This window comes from Petaurus breviceps, unplaced genomic scaffold (genome assembly GCF_028583685.1).
Source record: "Petaurus breviceps papuanus isolate PSGF00001 unplaced genomic scaffold, PetGlider_PUasm1.0 318, whole genome shotgun sequence".
Taxonomy (NCBI): domain Eukaryota; kingdom Metazoa; phylum Chordata; class Mammalia; order Diprotodontia; family Petauridae; genus Petaurus; species Petaurus breviceps.
This window is the reverse complement of record NW_027186078.1, coordinates 378,031-398,076: the sequence shown is the minus strand read 5'-3', so window position 1 is coordinate 398,076 and position 20,046 is coordinate 378,031. Positions and strand designations below refer to the sequence as shown.

The following is a 20,046-nucleotide window of genomic DNA, read 5'->3' as shown; positions in this document are numbered from 1 at the left end:
GTCCTTTCCTCCTCATCTTCTCCTAAATTGTAAGGTACTAAGTCCTGTGGGGATATATCTGACAGATATGACCTCTCTGATGGAGAATATTAAGGGTAAACTATAAGTAAACATTTTCACACACTCATTCCATTTATTAAAAAACAAAACTATTTATTGAGGGTCTTTGTGCTTCTATAAATAGGCAAGATGCCTTAGATAGACAGGTTCTGTCCTCAAGTGATTTACAATGTTTATGGAGTTGTAACCCCATGTGGATTTACTGGTGAATTTACCAAACTACAAGCCTAACTAAAACTATCACATTCATTACATTCCCAGGGTTATTTTCTAGTATGAATTCTCTGATGTTGAAGAAGTCCTGACCGCTGGTTAAAGGCTTTCCCACATGCATTACATACATAAGGTTTTTCTCCAGTATGAATTCTCTGATGCTCAATAAGGGATGAGCTCCGGCTGAAGGCTTTTCCACATTCATTACATTTATAGGGTTTCTCTCCAGTGTGAATTCTCTGGTGTTGAATTAATGTTGAGCTATGACTAAAAACTTTCCCACAATCATGACATTCATGTGGCTTCTCTCCAGTGTGAATTCTCTGATGATCTATAAGATTTGAGCTCCGGCTGAAGGTTTTACCACATTCTATACATTCATAAGGTTTTTCTTTGGTGTGAGTTTTATGATGTTCAATAAGGTTTGAACTCCGACTAAAGGCTTTTCCACATTCATTACATTCATAAGGTTTCTCTCCAGTGTGAATTCTCTGGTGTTGAATCAAGGTAGAGCTATGACTGAAAGATTTCCCACACTGTCTACACTCATAAGGCTTCTCTCCTGTATGAATGCTGTGATGTTCCAGGAGAGTTGCGCTCCGGCTAAAAGTTTTCCCACATTCTATACATTCATAAGGTTTCCACACAGCATTAGCTTTCTGATATTCAAGAACTGAACTCTTTTTGAATGACTTTCCACATTCATTACTTTTTAATAGTTTCTTCGATGCATGGATTTTCTGATGCTTAATTAAATCTGAGTTCTGTTTGAAGCTTTGGCCACATGTATCACCCTGATGAGACTTTTCTCCTATTGGAATTCTCGGATGTGGAACAAGTTTGGAGTCAGGACTGAAGCTTTTCCCAAATTCATGATATTCTTGGGCTTTGACTCCTAAAGCAGATATTTTGTGGATGACTGTTACTTGCCTACAATTGTTCTCCTGGGAAAAGGTCTGACTTGGTTTCTCCAGTATTTCAGTATTTCCCGACTGTTTCTCTAGCCTACCTTCAAATTCACTGCCTTCTGTAAACTCAGGTCCCTGAGGGACATCTCCTGTGAGTTTTTCAAATTTCATTTCCTTTAATTGCATGTCTTTAAAAATGTCCTGTTTTGGAGTCAACACCTTGTTTTCAGTTCTTGGCTCACAATCTGAAACAATCGACACAAAATGTAAATGTCAGTTTCTTGTACTTGGAGGAATTGCCAGGGCAAGAACAGGACACTCCCAAAGAAGCAGACTGCTCCCATGAGCAGATGGAGCTGACAGATCTCAAAATTATCCTCACAGTCTGGGAGACAGGATGAAAGAGAACAAGGGAAAACAGATGAGGGAGGGGTAGCTGGCATACAGGGCAGGGGAGCCCAGGGGGACTGACAAGAATTCAGGAAAATGGGGTAGAGGGTACCAGGGGACTGAAGTAGATTATAAAGAAATGGTGGGCACAGACAACAAAGGGAATCCATAGAGAGGAGTGAGAAGGGAGGGAGAGGAGGAGGAGGAGAGAAAGGAGGAGACCAAAGGGAAGCCAAGGTTTGTGGGCACAGAGGGCAGGCAAGAATTCAGAAAATGGAGAGAGCCTGTTAAGGAGGGTGGGAGCTGAATCTAAAGAGGTCTATCAGGGATGAGCAGATAAGAAGAGGGGTCAGCTAGGGATAGAAAGATGAGTTCTCAGTGTGGAATGGTTTTTATGGGATGTTGTGGAGAGAAGAAAGGGAAGAAATGGTACAATGACAGGAGAAATTGAGTGTCTGCAAACATGACTCTCAGTACTAAGTGAGCCTAAAGAAAAAGGAGAGCTCCCTGTCTGTACAGTCAAAGATACTACCCTATTAATAGCGCCAATGGGAGGTAGGTAGATAAATAAGATATATTACTTGCTTTCATGATATAATGATTATTTATTTACAAAGCACCTTCCTCATGGAATTTATAGCCTGGTAGAGGAAGCTACTTCCTTCACTCCTACAACCACCAGGATGCTATCCCTCCCTTAAGCTCATTACCATCACCGTGAAACTGAAGCATCTCCCTACCTCCCCCTGCCAGCTCCCTGCATTTCTAAGAGCTGAGATAGGAAGAACACTGCACATCAGTTAACCAGCAAGCATTTTATAATTGCTTACTATGCGACAGGCACTGTGCTAAATGCTAGGACTACAAAGGCAAAAGCGAAACAGTGTCTGCTCTCAAGAAGCTTCAATTGTATCAGAGTGCTACAGTATATAAGTGAAGGAGTACCCTGCTGTGGATAGAGGGCATTGGACTTATATCTGGTTCAAATCCTATCTCAGATACTTACTAGATGTGGGACTTAAATTCTCTGTGCCTCAGTTTCTTCACCTGAAAATGGGGGAGGGGAGGGCCACAGTGGCAGATGCATTGGTCTCTAGGATCTCTTCCAGTTCTCAATCTATGATCCTAAATATATACGAAATAAATACAATGTAATTTTGAGGACAGGGCACTAGCAGCTGGGGGATCAGAAAAGGCTTCAGGTGGAGAGTGGCCCTTGAGTGGAGCTTCAAAGGAAACAAAGGATTTTAAGAGAAGGTAATAAGGGAGGAAGGAGTGCACTCTATGTGTGCAGGAGAGCCTGTGCACAGGCTCAGACCAGGAGCTAGAGTGAGTGTCCTGTGAGATAAACAGTGACAAAGCCTGTCTGACAGGACCAAAGAATGTGGGAGGAGGAGCCTTATGTACCCAAGCCTGACAGGCGGGCTGGGGCCAGGTTAGGATGGGCTTTCTAAATCCAACAGAGGAGCTTATATTTGATACTAAAAGTGTAGTTTGCTGACTGGTGGAGAAAGATGGTCAGACCTGAGCTTTAGCAGCTGTATGGAGGACAGAAATCACTTAGAAGGCTATTGCAATATACCAGGTGAGAGGTGATGAGAGCCTGAACTAGGATGGTGGCTGTGTGATGTACATATGAAATGTGGTGAAGTTAGAAATGACAAGATTTGGCAACTAACAGGATAAGTGGGCTGAGTGACAGTGAGGGGTGAAGGGCAACACTGAGGTTGTGAAACTGGGTGAATGGAAGGAGGTTGGGGCCCTGGGTAGAAATGGGAAGGAAAAGAATAGGAGGTTTAAAAGAGGGGTAGGTTTTCTTAGGAAAGAGAATGAGTTCTGCTCTGGACATGTCAAGTTTGAGATGAAGGTACACTTATGTGAGAAAACCCAGAAAGTAGATTACTTGAGCAATTTCAGGCATCTTTAATATAGAATGTTGACGTGTTTTAGAAAAAATTGTGAAGTTGCTTTCATTAGAGTAGGGATAAAAATATCGATTCTGGTCATGTAGGAAACCCAGTCTCTTGTCCCTTGCAATCCATGCCAACATTCTACAGCACTTTCATGTTGACACCTCCTTAAAAACTTCAGTGCCTCCCCATTTCCTACAGTCTGGTCTCTGTGTGAGTTGTTATACTATCTGGCTTGGTATTCAAGGTCCCCCCAAAATCAGGCATCAGTCTACTCCTCTAACTGCACCTCACCTTATTCCCCTGTGTAAACAAGTATGGCAAATTCCAGAAGAACAGACATGAAGCAGAACAGTGTAGTGTAATAAGCAATAAATTTGGCCCCTGAACACCCGCATTCATATTCTGGCTATGTAGCCTGTGTGGGCAAGGTCCTGAAGCAAAGAACTCACCATACTACTCCCATGTTCAAGACGGCCTAGTGCTTCCCTTTTATTTCTAGGAAAAAATGCCAATTCCTCTTTGGCACTTAAAGCTCTTGGCAATTTAACTCCAACCTACTTTCCAGAATTATTTCACATTATTCCACCTCATAAATGCTTCAGCCAAATGGCCTATTTATTGTTTCTCATATACAACACTCTAAAGGGGATATCCCAGCTCCTCCTTCTGTGCCTTACAAAGTTTGTCCTCCATGCAGGCAACACTCTCCTCTTCACCCCTAACTCTTAGAACCTTCTGCTCTCCTTCAAAAGGCTTTTCCTAATCCTTCCAGTTGTTAGTTACTCCCCTTCCCAACTTTGAATTTATTTCATGTTTTGGCTGAAAGTGTTGTATCCCTCTCAACAGAATGAAAGCTCCTTGAGAGACTGTCTGACTTTTGCTTTGCATTCCCAGATGCATCCCCCACCACCTATACAGTACAGTGTCTGGCACACAGAGAAGACACTTTAAATGCTTGTGAAGTGACTGAGTAGGCAGTGTGACCTGGGGCACATCACACCACTTCTCTGGGCACCAGTTTTCTCAACTACAAAATAAGGGGTTGCAACAAATTATCTCTTAAAGTCTCTTCTAGCTCTAAATCTACAATCCTATGAATGATGAAACAAGGTATCCTTGCATAAAACTTAAGAGGGAAAGTCTACAGTAGCTAGTCAACTTCTGGAACTTAGATAGTACAGGTCCAAATAACAAACAGCATCAAAAAGGGTCTAGAAAATTCAAATCAATTTTTATTAAATGCTTATTATGGGCAGAACATTGGGCTGGGTATTAAAATGTCCCTGTCCTTATGGAACTTATATAGTGAAGAAGGATATGGGGGAATTCAGTTATAATACAAAATCATACATGGTAAGGCCCAAGAATGGTAGCAAGCAAATTACTTTGTGAGATTTGTGGAAGAAAACTTCCTGGAGGAAGCAAGATTTGGGTTTAGCTTTAAAGTATGGGTAGGAATTCAACAGGCAGAGGACAGAGCATTTCAGGCAAAGAACATCTTTTAAACAAAGGTATGTTTGGGGGACTGAGCAAAATCTGATTTGGCTGAAGCATGGAATGCATGGAGAAGAATGCTGTTCAATAAGGCTAGAAAGGCAGATACTCAATTATAGAGGGCTTTCAATGTTAGAATAATGAATTTGAGCTTTCATTGGGCAATAGGGAGCCACTAATAGCTTTAACAGCAGTTGCCATATGATTATATCTATGCTTAAGCAATAGTAACAAGCCATTAATAATGGAAATTAGGGTGTTTGAAGATGCTCTTAAATTTTGAAGTTATCAAGCAGCATATCCATGGTCTCCCTTGGTATCTCTGAGTATAGAAAATGGTTCAGAGTAAGGGAGAAAAGATGGCAGGAAGTCCTGGAGAAGAAAAGCATTTCTCTCTTGACTTTCATTTTTCAGTCAATGGTACCACTACCTTTGCAATGTCTCTTGAACTGACCATACCTGCATGTATTACCCCATTAGCATCCACAGAGCACCCCATTACCTCACTGGCACTACTGTATTATAATAGCCTCTGACCTTATTTCTGACTCTTGGCCCTTTTCATCCAAACTATCCTATAAAATCACAGCTTCCTCAATCTCTCTTAAATGTCATCTTTGGTTCTGTCATGCTGCTTAACCTGCAACCACCACTTTCTACCTGCAGGGTAAAGTCAAATAAATCTGTCTGGTATGCAAATTCATGTATGCAATTCAAATGCGAATATGACAATTTAAGTGCCAATCTCATATGAGGTTTATACTGTACTCAGAACTAGGGCTACAAACAGGAAAGGGAAATAATCCTTTCCCTTAAAGATATCTCATAGGAAATTAATATAAGGAAAACTGAGGAAAAAAACACAAAAGACTGAGAGGGAGAAGGGAAGCCCTCACAGAAGAGACATTTGACATTCTGTGACATAAGGGTGGGTGTTCTCCTCCAAATATATCCTTGTACTTGACTCTCAGTCAATAAACATTTACTAATCACCTACTATACCAGACATTGTGGCTACAAGAAAGATGAAAAAGATAGTTCATGCCCTCGAGGAGCTCACAATCTAATGGGGGAGATAACAGACAAACAATTATGTACATAAAAGCTAAATATAGAATAAATAGGAAATACTCCACAGAGGCACTAGAATTAAGAGAGATTGGAAAATGCTTTCTATAAAAGGTGGACCTTGGAGGAAAACAGAGAGGCCAGCAGGTGGAGATGAGGAAGGAGAGCATTCCAGGGATGGGTGACAGCCAGAGAAAAACCCAGAGCCAAGAGAGGGAAGGCCTTGTTCAAAGAACAGGAAGGAGTCCAGTGTTACTGGATTGAAGAGTATGTGGAGCAGGAAGGGGGTGGGGGAGAGTATAAGGATTTTGTATTTGATTTTAGAAGTTGATAAGGATCCAGTGGAATTTAATGAGTGGGAAGGTGACATGGTTGGACATGTGCTTTAGGAAAAATCACTTTGGCAGCTTATTGAAGAATGGGTTGCAGTACAGAGAGACTTAAGGCTGGCAAAGACATCTGCAGGCTATTATAATAATCAAGACTTAAAGTGATGAAAGCCTGCACCTGAATGGTGGCCATGTCAGAGGAAAAAAGGGAGGCATAGTTCAGAGATGCTGCAAAGGTAAAATTGACAGACCCTGGCAACAACTTGGATATGGGGGAGGGGAGTGAGAAATACTGAGGAGTCAAGAATGACTCCTAGGTTGTCAGCCTGGAGGACTGAGAAGATGGTTTTGCCTTCTACAGAAATAAGGAAGATATATCTTCAGGGAGGGTTTGAGTTTCTATATAAAAGGGAAGCAGTGAAAGGCATGCAAAATCCTCTACAATGTGACCCCAACCTACCTGTTTCCAGTCTTATTTCCTGATACTCTATAGTGAAAGGAACATGCATTTGCAGTCAGGAGACCTCAGTCTGAATACTGTCAGGCATTTACTGAGTGACCCTTCACCTCTGTACCTGTAAAAAGGAAATATCAGCACTTACACTATCAGATGGTATAGATAGTTATGAACCAATTAACTAGCACTTTTATGTACCTACTATGTGCCTGGCAGTGTGCTCAGTGCTGAGGAGAAAAAAATTTTTAAACAATCCCTCCAAGGAGCCTATATTCTCTCCTCCCCCGCCCCCAATTTATTAATTTATTTTTAGTTTTCAAGATTCACTTCCATAAGTTTTAAATTTTCTCCCCCTCCCCAAGATGGCATGCAATCTGATATGTACTCTACAGAAACTTTCCTATTTTTTCATATTGGTCATGTTGCATAGAAGAATTAAAATGAATGGGAGAAAGCAAGAGAAAGAAAAAACAAAACAAAAAAGAAAATAGTTTGCTTCGCTCTCCATTCCAACTCCATAATTCTTTCTCTGGCTGTGGATGGCATTTTCCATCATGAGTTCTTTGGAATGTTTTAGGTCCTTGCGCTGCTGGGAAGGGCTAAGTCTACCAAAGTTAGTCATCACACACTGTGGCTGTTACTGTGTACAATGTCATCCTGGTTCTGCTTACTTTACTCAGCATCAATTCATCTAAGTCTTTCCAGGTTTTTCTGAAGTCCACCTGTTCATCACGATATCATCATGATAATATCTCATTATATTCATATACCACAACTTGTTCAGCCATTCCCCAATTGATGGGCATCCCCTCAATTTCCAGTTCTTGGCCACCACAAAAAGAACTGCTATAAATATTTTTGTACATGTGGGGTCCTTTTCCCATTTTTATGATCTCTTTGGGATACAGCCCTAGAAGTGGCATTGCTGGGTCAAAGGGTATGCACATTTTTACAGTCCTTTGGGCATAGTTCCAAATTGCTCAAGAAGCCTCTATTCCATGAGGGGAGAAAACAAGCATATGTACATACATATACACATACAGAATAAACACAAGGTAGCTGGGAGGGAAGGCACTAGTAATTGGGGGAAGGGAAATTGATAGGCTTCATGTGAAAGGCAATGCTTGAACTAAGTCTAGGAGGAAGAGAGAGATTTTATGAGGTGGATATAAGGGGAGAGAGCATTTCCAGGCATGGAGTACGGTAAATGAAAGGGCAGAGTGACTACATGAATGATGATGCCTTTAATAGAAATAGGAAAGTATGGAAAAGGTATAGGTTTGGGGAGGAAGATAATGAGTTCTGTTTTATACATGTTAAGTTTGAGATATATTTGTTATATATGTGTTTATATATTTGTTATATATGTTAAGATGAGATAATATTTATAAAGCATTTTGCAAACCTTAAAGCATTAAATAAATGCTAGCTATAATCATGTCTCTAGGACATCCCGTTTGAAATGTCCTACTGAACAGTGGAACTTGGTGCTGCAGAACTGAATTTCAGGAGGTGATGTAGTATAGTGTTGGGAGACACTTGCAGTTAGTTAGTGAGCAAGATGTGAATGATGAACTGGCAAAGGAGACAGAACCATCTCTGACCAAGGTGGCTTAGCGAAAAGAAGCAAACAGTCAAGTTCTCACATACATATTCCAAAAAAGATAAAACAAAAGAGAATCAGTTCAAATAATAATCAAAAAGGAAATATTTTAATGCAGCCATTGTTGGTAAAAGGGGCTAACATGGATGTTGAAGAGGGGACTCAGCCAGAGGACCCTGGTGAGGAAGATTTAGGGAGCTTTAGCCAAGAAAACCATGGAAAATTCAGCATACCCCAGCAGTGAAGGAGAAGGGTGCATCAGCAAGGATGCTCCAGGATAGAGTGGCAAAGCTCAAAGATGGCAGTGATCAGTCCATATCCACCACTGGCTCTGAAAGATTGCAGCACTGACATGAAAAGCCCCTGAGAGCCTTGAAGAGATCAGAGCTCTTTAAGTCAGAAAACACTGGTGAGCCTGGGACCTTCAAACATTTCCCAGAGAAAGGAAGCAATTGGAAGGGCATGGAGAATGAAGTGTTTAAATTATAACAGGTGTGACCTGAGTGAAATCCTAATGTCTTCAAAAGTCAAAGAGGGAGCTAAATAGTTAACAAGAGGGCCTGGAGATGGTTTTATTCTGTCTTGATGATATTAACTGAAGGAAATAAAGGGAAAGAAAAAGGGATATACTAGGGAAGAAAGAAAGAGGAAGAGATTAAAGATAGGTAAAGAATGCTGTGTGTGTAGAGCAGAGAACAAGCCAGTTTCACTGGACAGTACAGTGGAAGAAGGGGAATAATTTTTAATGAAGGTGGAAAGCTAAATTGGGAACACTTGGTAAAGAGTTTTTAAAGTTAAAGAGAGGAATTTGTATTTTACTATAAACTTGAAACATTAAGACACACACAAATTAAAATAAGAGGCTAGAGAAGAATTTAGGGTAACAATCATGATCTCAAAGTGACAATACAAATAGGTATGATTAAAAGAGATAAACAGGGAAAATACATTCTGCTTAAAGGCATTATAGAAAATGAATCACTATCAATACTTTACATAGTATCAAGGAACTTAAAAGAAAAGTTAATTGATTTACATGGAAAAAGACAGTAAAATTATAATTGGAGATGTCAGGGTACCTCTTTTATACTTAGGCAAGTCTGACAAAAAGATAAACAAAAAAGGAGTTAAAGACTTAAACTTTATGTTTAAGACATAAAGACTTAAACAGAATTGCTGACAAGTTAGATATGAGCGCTCTCTGGCAATTGATAGATGTGGATGGAAAGGAGTAAATATATTTCTTAGTTTTGAAAGGCAATTTTTCAAAAACTATGTATGCATTAGGGAAGAAAATCCTCACAAAGAAATGCAGAAAAGCAAAAATACCAAACACATCCTTTATTGACCACAATGCAATAAAAATAAAGGGCCTATGAAATAAAGATTTAAGACTGGAGATAATAATTTAATCCCAAAAATTTGTGGTTTGAAGACTGAATCAAAAACCAATAGATAACTCCACTTATTCAGCGAATTCAGTGATGATATAGTTATTCAGTGCCATACTAATCAAATTGATAGGGTGCTCGGAGCCTCCTAATTTCTCAGTAGGCGCCTGCCCTGTGAGACATGATCTTAGGGTTGGGGCCCAAGTACCCCATCAAAACTACCTAAAATTTATTTTATGGAAGTAGAAAAAATATAACAAAATTCATCTGGAAGAAGAAAAGTTAAAGAATATCAAAGGAATCAATGACAAAAAAAAAAATGTAAAGGAAGGTAGCCTAGCTGTACCAGATCTCAAACTGTATTATAAAGCAGTAATCATCAAAACAACCTGGTACTGACTAAGAAATAGAGTAATAGATCAGTGGCATAGATCAGGTACACAACACACAGTAGTAAATTACCATAGTAATCTTGTGTTTGATAAACACAAGTGTTCGAGCTTTTGGGACAAGAACTCACTATTTGATAAAAACTGCAGGAAAAAACTAAAAAGGAATTTGATAGAAAATAGTTATAATCCACTATCTCACATTTACCAAGATAAAATCAAAATGGGTACATAAAGGGTGATACTATAACCAATCTAGGTGAGCATAAAATGATTTATCTGTCAGATTTATGGATAAGGAAAGAATTTATGACAAGAGACAGAGAGCATTATGGGATACAAAATGAATAATTTTATTACATTAAATTAAAAAGTTTTCACAAAAACAAAATCAGTGCAGCCACAATTAGAAGAAAAGTAGAAAACTGGGGGGAAAAAGTGACTGTAAGTTTCTCTGAGAGAGGTCTCATTACTCAAACATATAGAAGGCAGAGTCTAATTTATGAAAATACAAGTCATCCCCCAATTGATAAATGGTTAAAGGATATGAACGGGCAGTTTTGGGAAGAAATTAAAGCTACATATAGTTATAGGAAAAAATGTTCTAAATCATTATTCATTAGAGAAATGCATATTAAAACAACTCTGAGGTACTACCTCACACCTATCAGATTGACTAATCTGACAGAAAAGGAAAATGAAAAATGTTGGGAGAGGCTGTGGGAAAATTGAGACAGGAGGAGCAGTCAGGTTGAGCACTGGATGGAGAGTGGCCCTGGAGTCAGGAGAACTTGAGTTTGATGTTGGTCTCAGATGCTTGACACTTAGTAGCTGTGTGATCATGGGCAATTAACCCTGAACGCCTTGCAAAAAGGAAAAACAGAAACACTAATGCATTGTTGGTGGAGTTTTGAACTGAATCAACCATTCTGGGAATTGATTTGGAACTAAGTCTATGCATAGCCTTTGACCCAGCAATAGCACTACTAGGTCTGTATCCCAGAGATTAAAAAAAAAAAAAAACAGGGAAAAAGCCCTAAATCTATAAAAATAATTTTAGCAGTTTTTTTTTTTTTGTGGTGGCAAAGAACTAGAAATTGAGGGGATGCCCAACAATTGCAGAATGGTTGCTTAAGTTGTGCTATATGAATGCAATGTAATGCTATTGTGCTTTAAGAAATGATGAGCAGGTTGCTTTCAGAAAAACCTAGAAAGATTTACACAAAGACTGATGCAAAGTGAAATGAGCAGAACAAGAACACTGTACACAATAACAGCAATAATGTATAATGATCACTTGTGAATGACTTAGCTATTTCCAGCCATACAATGATCTAAGACAATTCTGAAGGACTCATGATAAAAAAAAATCCACCTCCAAAAAAAGAATTGATGGAATCTGAATGCAAATTGAAGAATACTTTTAAAAACTTTATTTTGGGTTTGGTTTTCTTTTGGGGGGGAAAGGTTTGTTTTCTTTCACAATATGGAAATGTTTTGCATGACTACATATGTATAACCTATATCAAATCACTTGTCTTCTCAATAGTAAGGAAGGAAAGAAAACATCTGGAACTCAAATTTTTTAAAAAGTGAATGTTAAAATTATTTACATGTAACTGGGAAAAAATTTTCAAAAAGAAAATGATGAGACAGCATATCAAAACTTTAATGATGTAGCCAAAGTAGCTGCTAGGGGAAAATTAATATTGCTAAATACTTTAATTAATAAAGAAGAGAAAAGAGATCAAGAATCTAACTGAAATAACTAGAAAGGAATAATTTTTTAAACACTACCTAATAAAATACCAAAACAGTATGTTAAAAATCAAAGAAATTAACAAAAGCAAAACCAAAAACACCTAAGCAATTAGCTACACTGATTTACAAAAGGAAAACCAAATCACTAATATCAAAAACAAAAACAATACACAACAAATGGAAGAGAAATAAAGGATATTATCAGAAATTATTTTACCAAATTATATGTCAACAAAAATGAAATGGATACTTAGAAATATAAAATGCCCAGATTAACAGATGAAGAAATGCAGAATTTAAATAACTCAATTTCATAAAAAGAAATTGAGCAAACCATAAACTCAAAAAAAAGCCCCAAGACCAGTTTTATAAGTAAATTATATCAAATATTTTAAAAAGATTAATTATAATACTATACAAATTGTTTCTAAAATAGGAAAAAAGGATCTTACTTAACCCCTATGATACAAATATGATTCTAATACTTAAGCTAGTGAGAGACAAAGCAGAGAAGGAAAACTATAGGACAATATCCCTAGTGAATGTTGCTGTCATTCAATAGTTTCAGTTATGTCTGACTCTTTGTGACTTCATTTGGGATTTTCTTGGCAAAGATAATGAAGTGGTTTGCCATTTCCTTCTCCAGCTCATCTGACAGATGAGGGACTGGGGCAAACAGGGTTAAGTGACTTGCCGAGGGTCATAAGGCTAGTAGGTATCTAAGACCAGATTTGAACTCAGGAAGATGAATTTTTGTGACTCATCTGCTCTATCTGCTGCATCACCTAACTGCCATCTGTGAATACTGATGCAGAGATATTAAATAAAATATTAGCAAATAGTTTACAACATATTAAAAAAAATTTATACCATGAGGTTGGATTTATACCAGCAATGCAGGCTCTTCAATATTATGAAAACTATAAAAATAACAGATCACATTACTAAGCATAACAATAAATATTACATATTAGTGGTTGTTAATTTTTTTTTTTTACAAAATGCAACATTCCATTCCTGTTAAAAATTATGGAGAGTTCAGGAATAAATGGACTTTTCCTTAATATGGCAAATTGTGTATCTCTAAAATGAATATTCCAAATCATTAATAATTAGAGGTGTGAAAAATAAAACAACTCTGAGGTTCCCACACCTGTCAGACTAGCAAAAAAGGAAAATGAAGATTACTGGAAAGAGTGGAAAGACAGAACACAGCACTACTGGTGGAGTTGGGAATTCATCCAGCTTTTCTGAAAAGTAATTTGGAACTATATCCCAAAAGTAAATAAACTGCATATCTTTTGATTCAGCAAAACTGAAACTAGCCAACCTCAAAGATATCAAGAAAGGAAAAGACCTATTATATATAAAAATAGTCAGAGAAGCTCTTATGTGTTGTAGCAAAGTACTATAAACAACAATGTTGTGTCTCACTATTCGTGCCCCTATTTGGAGTTTTCTTGCCATTTCTTTCTCTAACACATTTTGCAGATGAGAAAACTGAGGCAAACAGAGTTAAGTGACTTGCTCACAGGATCCGACAGCTGGTAAGTGTCTGAGGCCGCATTTGAACTCAGGTCTTCCTGATGCCTGGTCCAGTGCTCTTATCAACCTCTCTGCTTTTCTATAAATGAAGGGGGTGCCAATCAACTGGGGAATGGTTGAACAAATATATGAACGTGATAGAACAATACTACATGTAAAAAATGATGAAATGGATGGTTTCAGGGAAAACGGGGAAGATTTGTATGAAATGATGCAGTGTAGGAAGTGGAAGTGGGAGAAACACTTATATAACAATAACATTGAAAAGAAAAACATGTAAAGACTTAAGAAATTTGATCAATGAAATGACCAACCCCCTGCCTTGCCAGAAAACTGTTGATAATATACTATCCATCTCCTGACACAGAGAGGTAATGATTCAAGGTATAGAATTGGATATATCTATTTTAAGACAAGGTCACTGTATTTGTTTTGCATGTATACATGTAGAGAAACACGCAGATACATATAAACCCACATTTATTACAAGGATTTTGTTTTTCCTTTGTTTTCAATTGGGGAGTTGGGGGAAGAGGGAGGCTAGCAATCAAAGGGGAAAAAAAGAGGTCGCTGCATCATTTAAAATGCACAGAAGCCTTCAACAGAAGTTTGGGAGGAAACAGATGAGTAGGACAGCTTCTGAAAATAACAGTGAATTTATGATATGCTTAACAGGAAAAGCAGGTTGAATGTAACAGAGATTCCCAATTTTATATACAATCCTCATTATTTGTTCGACTTTCTGTATGGAAATGCTCGGTCTATTTGGTGTTTAAGTTCTGAATTTTAAAAACCAAGTAAAAAAAAACTACTGAGTAGTCAAATAAGCAATAGGACCAAGAGAGCAGTGTCACAAAAACCCAGAGATGAGAGCATTTAGGTGAGACCAGTCAATCAATCAATACACATTCATCTTAAGCACTTACTATACTGATTAGAGAAATGCAAATTAAGACAACTTTGAGATATCTTATACCTATCAGATTGGCTAAAATGATGGAAAGGGAAAATAACAAATGTTAGAGAGGACATAGAAAAACTGGGCCATTAGTAAATTGTTGGTGTGAATTGATCCAACCATTCTGGAGAGCAATCTGGAATTATGCCCAGAGTTATAAAACTGTGTATACCTTTGGCCCAACAAGACCACTATTAGATCTGTTTCCCAAGGTGATCAGGGGAAAAAGAAAAGAATCTATATGTTCTAAAATATTTATAGCAGTTCTTTTTGTCACTTGGGGAATGGTTGACCAAGTTGTGGTATATGATTGTGATGAAATACTGTGCTGTAAGAAATGAACTGGTTGATTTTAGAAAAACATGGAAAGACCTGCATGAAATAATGGAGTAAAATGAACATAACCAAGAAAACATTGTATATAGTAACAGCAATATTATTTGAAGAATAACTGTGAATGACTAAATTATTCTGGGTATTATACTCAAATCAGCTACAAAAGACCTATGAAAGAAAACACTATCCACCTGCAGAGGAATTAATAAATAGAAATATGTACACTATGGTTTTACAAGTATATCTATCTATCTATCTATCTATCTATGTCAAATGGTGGTTTTCTCTAGAGCAGGGAGGGGAGTTTGGGACTTAAAATATAAAAAAAAATAATTAAAAAAAAGCATGTATAGAGGGGTTGGCCTTGGAGAGTACAGTTCAGCTCATTATCAGAGACTGAAGGAAAGGAAGAGTAGGAAACTATGTCATAAAGTTTCTATATAGAGAAGAGGAGGGGACTAATCGAAAATAGCCTACATTTTCTCAGGGAATTAAGAGGTGACATACTCAGCTGAGATGGAAGAAGAGGTATGGGAGGCTTAAGGAGAGAAGACTCAAATCAAGAAGCACTTGGTAAGCACCTACTAACTATACCAAAGCACTCTCCTAAGTGCTCATTTAATCCTCACAGCCACCATGGAGGTTGGTGCTAATATTATCCCCATTTTACAGTTGAACAAACTGAGGTTAATGACCTGCCCAGGGCCACATAGCTATTAAGTGTTTGAGGTCAGATTTGTGAGAGTGTTACCTAGCTGTTTCTATGTACAAACAAGATACATACAAAGAAAACTGAAGACAATCTCAAAGAGAAAGCTATTAAGAATGGGGATTGGGAAAGGCTTCTTGCAGAAGATAAAACTTTAGCTGATGCCTGAAGGAATCCAGAGGCAGAGATAAAGAGGAAGAGTTCCAAACACTGAGGATACCCACAGAAAAGGCAATGAGTCGGGAAGTGGAGTATAAGGTCTAAGTAAAAGCAAGGAGGCCACAGTGACTAGACAGCAGTACCAAGGCAGGTAGAGTAATGTGTAAGAAAACTAGAAAGGTAGGAGATCAGATTATAGATGGCTATAAAAGTGAATTTTATATTTGAACCTGGAAGCCAGAAGGAGGCAGAAGAACTGATTGAATAGGGTGGTGATATAGTCAGACTTATGCTTTAGGATGAAATAACTTTTGTGGGGAATGAAATACGAAATCAATAGAGAAAGTTAAGAGGAACGCCTTCCTATGGTGAGGGCCTAATAGAAGTTGAAGTATACTAAACCTTAAAGTGGTATATAAATGTGACCTATTATCCTGTGTAAATTCCATATTCAGATTAGTCTCCCAAGTATCCCTCTAGCTCATCCCCAAACATGCTACTCTCACTTTCACTCAACCCTTGCTGCTTTCTCACCTGGAAAGCCCAGTAGGGCATTTTTCCTATTTAAATTCTACCTATTCTTAAATTTAAATCTAGGTAAAGTCCCAGCAGCTCTCCAATAATAACAACAATTCATTTATACAGTTTAAAAGTTTTACAAAGTGTTTTCATTATAACTTAGAGTCTCTCCTTCCTCAATCTTCTTTGTTCCTGATTTTATTTGCAAAGATGTATCCTTCAGAAAGGGTTTGGGTCTTTTTTTTCTTTTTAAAGCCCCAATTCCCAGCAAGGTGACATGCACATAGTAGGCGTTTAATGTTTGTTGAATTTCAGACAGATTTAGATTTTATCCCACAATAGCTAGGGTGTACGGTGTGATAAAAGGACCACTGGATTTATTCAGTTCAAATCCCACCTCTGCCACTTATAACTTGTTTTGACAAATACCTTAAGTTCTCTGAGTGACCATTTCCTTATGTGGAAATCGAGGTAGTTGAAATAGAACTCAAGATCTCTTGGCTCTAAATGAAAAAGAGGACAGCAGTATGGTTTAGGCCAGGGTTCTTAACCTGGGGTTCACATACCTGAAAGGGTCTGTGGATAGATTTCAAGGTGTCCCTAAACTTGTACAGGGAAAATTACATCTTAGGTGCTTTATTTTGGCATTTAAAATATTCTGAAATGCCAGTCCACAGACTTCAACAGTCTACGTGGCCTGTCCATCAAACACACACACAAAGAACCTTTGGTCTAGACTAGAGGACAGTGCTGGACTTGGGAATCAGAAAGATCTGGGTTTTCCACTAGTTAAATGACTGGGCAAGAGTCTGCAGCCAACTCTAAAACTGTGAATTGCAGAGCAGCTGCTCCCTAAAGCAGCGAAATTACAATTCTGCTCTAAGAAAAAGCGTGGAGAACGCACAATCTAATGGTGAAGCTCATAAGACTTAATACATTTTTCAAATTTTAAAAATTGCTATATGCCATCTACCTAAACTTAACCTAGAGTTTGATCTAAGTCAGGCCTAGAAAGAGCTCCTGCACGGATCCTTTCATCATTCTTACTTTGCAGTCCTATTCAGACTACAAAACTGGCTAATGTCGATCGATTACGGGATTAATACTCGAGTTTCTCTCCACTCCAAATATGGTGCTTTTCTTCCTATAGCAGTTTTTAAGCCTAGGGTCCATGGACTCGAAAGGGAATTCCTAGATAAATCTTCAAGTCTGTGAACTTTGACAGAAAACAAAAATGTCTTTATTTTCACTTATCTCTAACTGAAAGTTAGCATTTCATTCAATTATTTTAAAATGTTATCCCGAGAAGGGGGTCATGGGCTTCAGCAAGATGATTGCGCAGGCGCGTGGCTCACACAGAATGGCGAAGCCCCACTGCTTCACACCTCACTGCCCCCCACAAAGCATCAATGCATGCGCCTTTCTCCTCCGGGCTCCAGTTTATTCAAACATTCGTGGTCTGCACCCCACAATTCGGCAATTGGGCTTGGTGGAGGGGAGGGAAGGGGGGAAGGAAGCATCTCTAACCAACCCCATTCAGCAAACATTAACGGCCTACTGTGTGCACAGCTCCGAGCTGGGCTCCTGCTTCGGGTTTACCACAATGAAGCTCAGTAACGCAGGACGTAGGGGGCCGGCTGAGGGCACCGGGGAGGTGCGAAGCCAAGCGATCCCGCGGGAGGGATCGTGTGGATAATGGTCCCAGTAGTCAGGAGGATCGAGGGAGGAATCTGGGGAGTGGGGACCCTGGGATGCTCCTACAGCCTCCACCCCTCGCCCGCTTCCCTCGGGCCCGGACTCACCCACCGCAGGGAAGGGAAAAGAGACACCCACACACACAGAGGCCGCGGGCCTCCACTACCGCCCACCCGGAAGAAACGCGTCCCGACCCCCCGACCCGACCCCCCACGAGCGATCCCGGTCCTCGGCGGAACCGCTCTAGGACGGCTGGAGGTCCCCGCAACTCGGTGGATGGCGGGTTCGATCTCTGGTGGGCAGGAAGGGGTCGCCTGGGTGGCACTTCCCTCTGCCAACCCAGGCTGTGGGGGGTAATCAGCGACCCTAGAGCTGGGAACAGGAGGGACGAGGCTCGGGAGACCCTCGGGACCCCGGCTCATCTCTGGGTTTGGTCAGAAAGTAACGAGCTCCCCACCGTGACTCTTCCTCCGACTCTAACTCCACAAAGGTGGCTGTTACGACCTTTTTTTCCTCCCTTCATCTGCCCCCAACAGACATGGCCTCCCCGTCTGTCTTTCCTCCTCTCCCACCCCCAAGAGACATGGCTGCTGCGCTGCCACCTTTTCCCTCGTCAGAAACAGCCTCCGCGCCCCCAGCTCGCGCTCTCTCTTTACCCCACCGGCCTTCTTTTCTCTTGCCATATGCTGGCCACAGCACCTCTGCCTTCCTCTCTTCCGCCCCCCATAGACATGGCGGCCACCACGCCCTTCCTTTCTCCCGCCTGGGATACTGTGTGACACCCAGTGCCCTCTTATAGCCAACTGATTCTCACTACGTAAAGACGTGACAGCCACGCCCACTCGCTTCCCGGGCGCGGCTGCGCCAAAGGCCGCTTAAGCGCTGATTTAGGATTGGCACGGTTGGTTAGGACGCCTTTCCCTGGTGCTCTCAGTACAGCAGGTCTTGGGTGCACAGGAAGTGTTCTTGACCTCAAGCGCAGCACGCTATCCACTGTATCACCACTGCCTTATGTATGGCCTCTTAGCTGGAGGTTGCTAGAATAAGATTATTCATTTGAATCCTGAGGTCCTACTAGATCCATTATACCAATAATGACTCCAAAGCAGGACAAGAACCTGACCTAGTCCAGAGCAGAGAAGGCAAAAATGGGCCGTGGTTACCTGTACCCCCGCTTCCCCTTTTAAGTCATTGGGACAAACAGGGTAAGAGATGCCACCACCTTTCCCCCAAACCAACATCCTTCTAAGTGCTCCCGGAGTACAAAGTTCTCTCTGTATTTCAGCTTCTCTCCAGGGAAGTGTGTTCTCCCAACATCTACCACCTGCTTCCAGCAATCGGGTCCATTCTTTCTTGTGGTTCCTCATTCTCTCTGGTTTGACTCCAGTCATGTCTCCTCCCCCAAGATGGTTACTGTACTTGGTGACTTAATAGTTCTCATTTACATACAAGTCCTAAGCATAATTTATCAATTTTCCCTTGAAGTCCACCTTCTTTTGAATTTCCTGACCCACAGGAGGCTCGAAAACTTGGTGTTAACCTTGACTCTTCATATCCATTTAGGTAATAATCATTTCTACCTCCACAAAGCCACTATCCCATGCATTCATGTATGCCATTACCACTCACCATATGGTACTCTTATTTGGTATCTCTCCTCTTGCTGTTATTGAGAGCTGACTCTAGTACGTTATTTCACATTCAGCTAATCCTTCTAAAATGGGTATTTTAATGAACATGGGGGAAGAGGAAAGAAGGGAATAATATATGCTCAAATTTATAAACATGCTGAGTGAGGAAAGCAGTACCAGAACTTTCTACACAATTACACACATATATCGTATCTGTGATGACTAACTTGAATAGACTGGGCTCCTCTCAGCAATGCAAGATTAGAAGACAACTCCAAGACTCATGACAGAAAGGGCTATCCACATCCAGAGAAAGAACCACAAAGTCTGAATACAGATTGAAGCAAACTACTTGCTGTGTTTTGTTTCGTTCCTTCTTTCCTGTTGTTCACTCCATTGATTATACAGGATTATCACCATGGGGGGAGGAGAAAATTTGTAACTCAAGGGATTGTGGAACTAAATGTTATAAACTAAAAGTAAATAAACTGAAAAAATATATGGGCTCAAATTACTTA

The 20,046-nt window shown here is 39.8% G+C and overlaps 1 protein-coding gene and 1 long non-coding RNA gene across 2 annotated transcripts; one reads left to right on the top strand and one right to left on the bottom strand.

Annotated features, from left to right (window-relative positions):
• Positions 1-132: 132 nt before the first annotated feature.
• On the bottom strand, positions 133-18,677 carry LOC138167877 (zinc finger protein 3-like). The gene is made up of 4 exons (XM_069096856.1): positions 18,554-18,677; positions 16,632-16,705; positions 6,836-6,950; positions 133-1,426 (listed from the first exon to the last, which is right to left on the bottom strand). The coding sequence occupies exons 3-4, from the start codon at positions 6,882-6,884 to the stop codon at positions 324-326; spliced, it is 1,152 nt and encodes a 383-aa protein (XP_068952957.1). The 5' UTR covers positions 6,885-6,950; positions 16,632-16,705; positions 18,554-18,677; the 3' UTR covers positions 133-323.
• Positions 2,971-16,432, top strand: LOC138167883 (uncharacterized). Its single transcript, XR_011169982.1, has 3 exons — positions 2,971-3,156; positions 13,468-13,523; positions 15,303-16,432. It is a non-coding gene; the product is annotated as an uncharacterized lncRNA (long non-coding RNA).
• Positions 18,678-20,046: the final 1,369 nt, after the last annotated feature.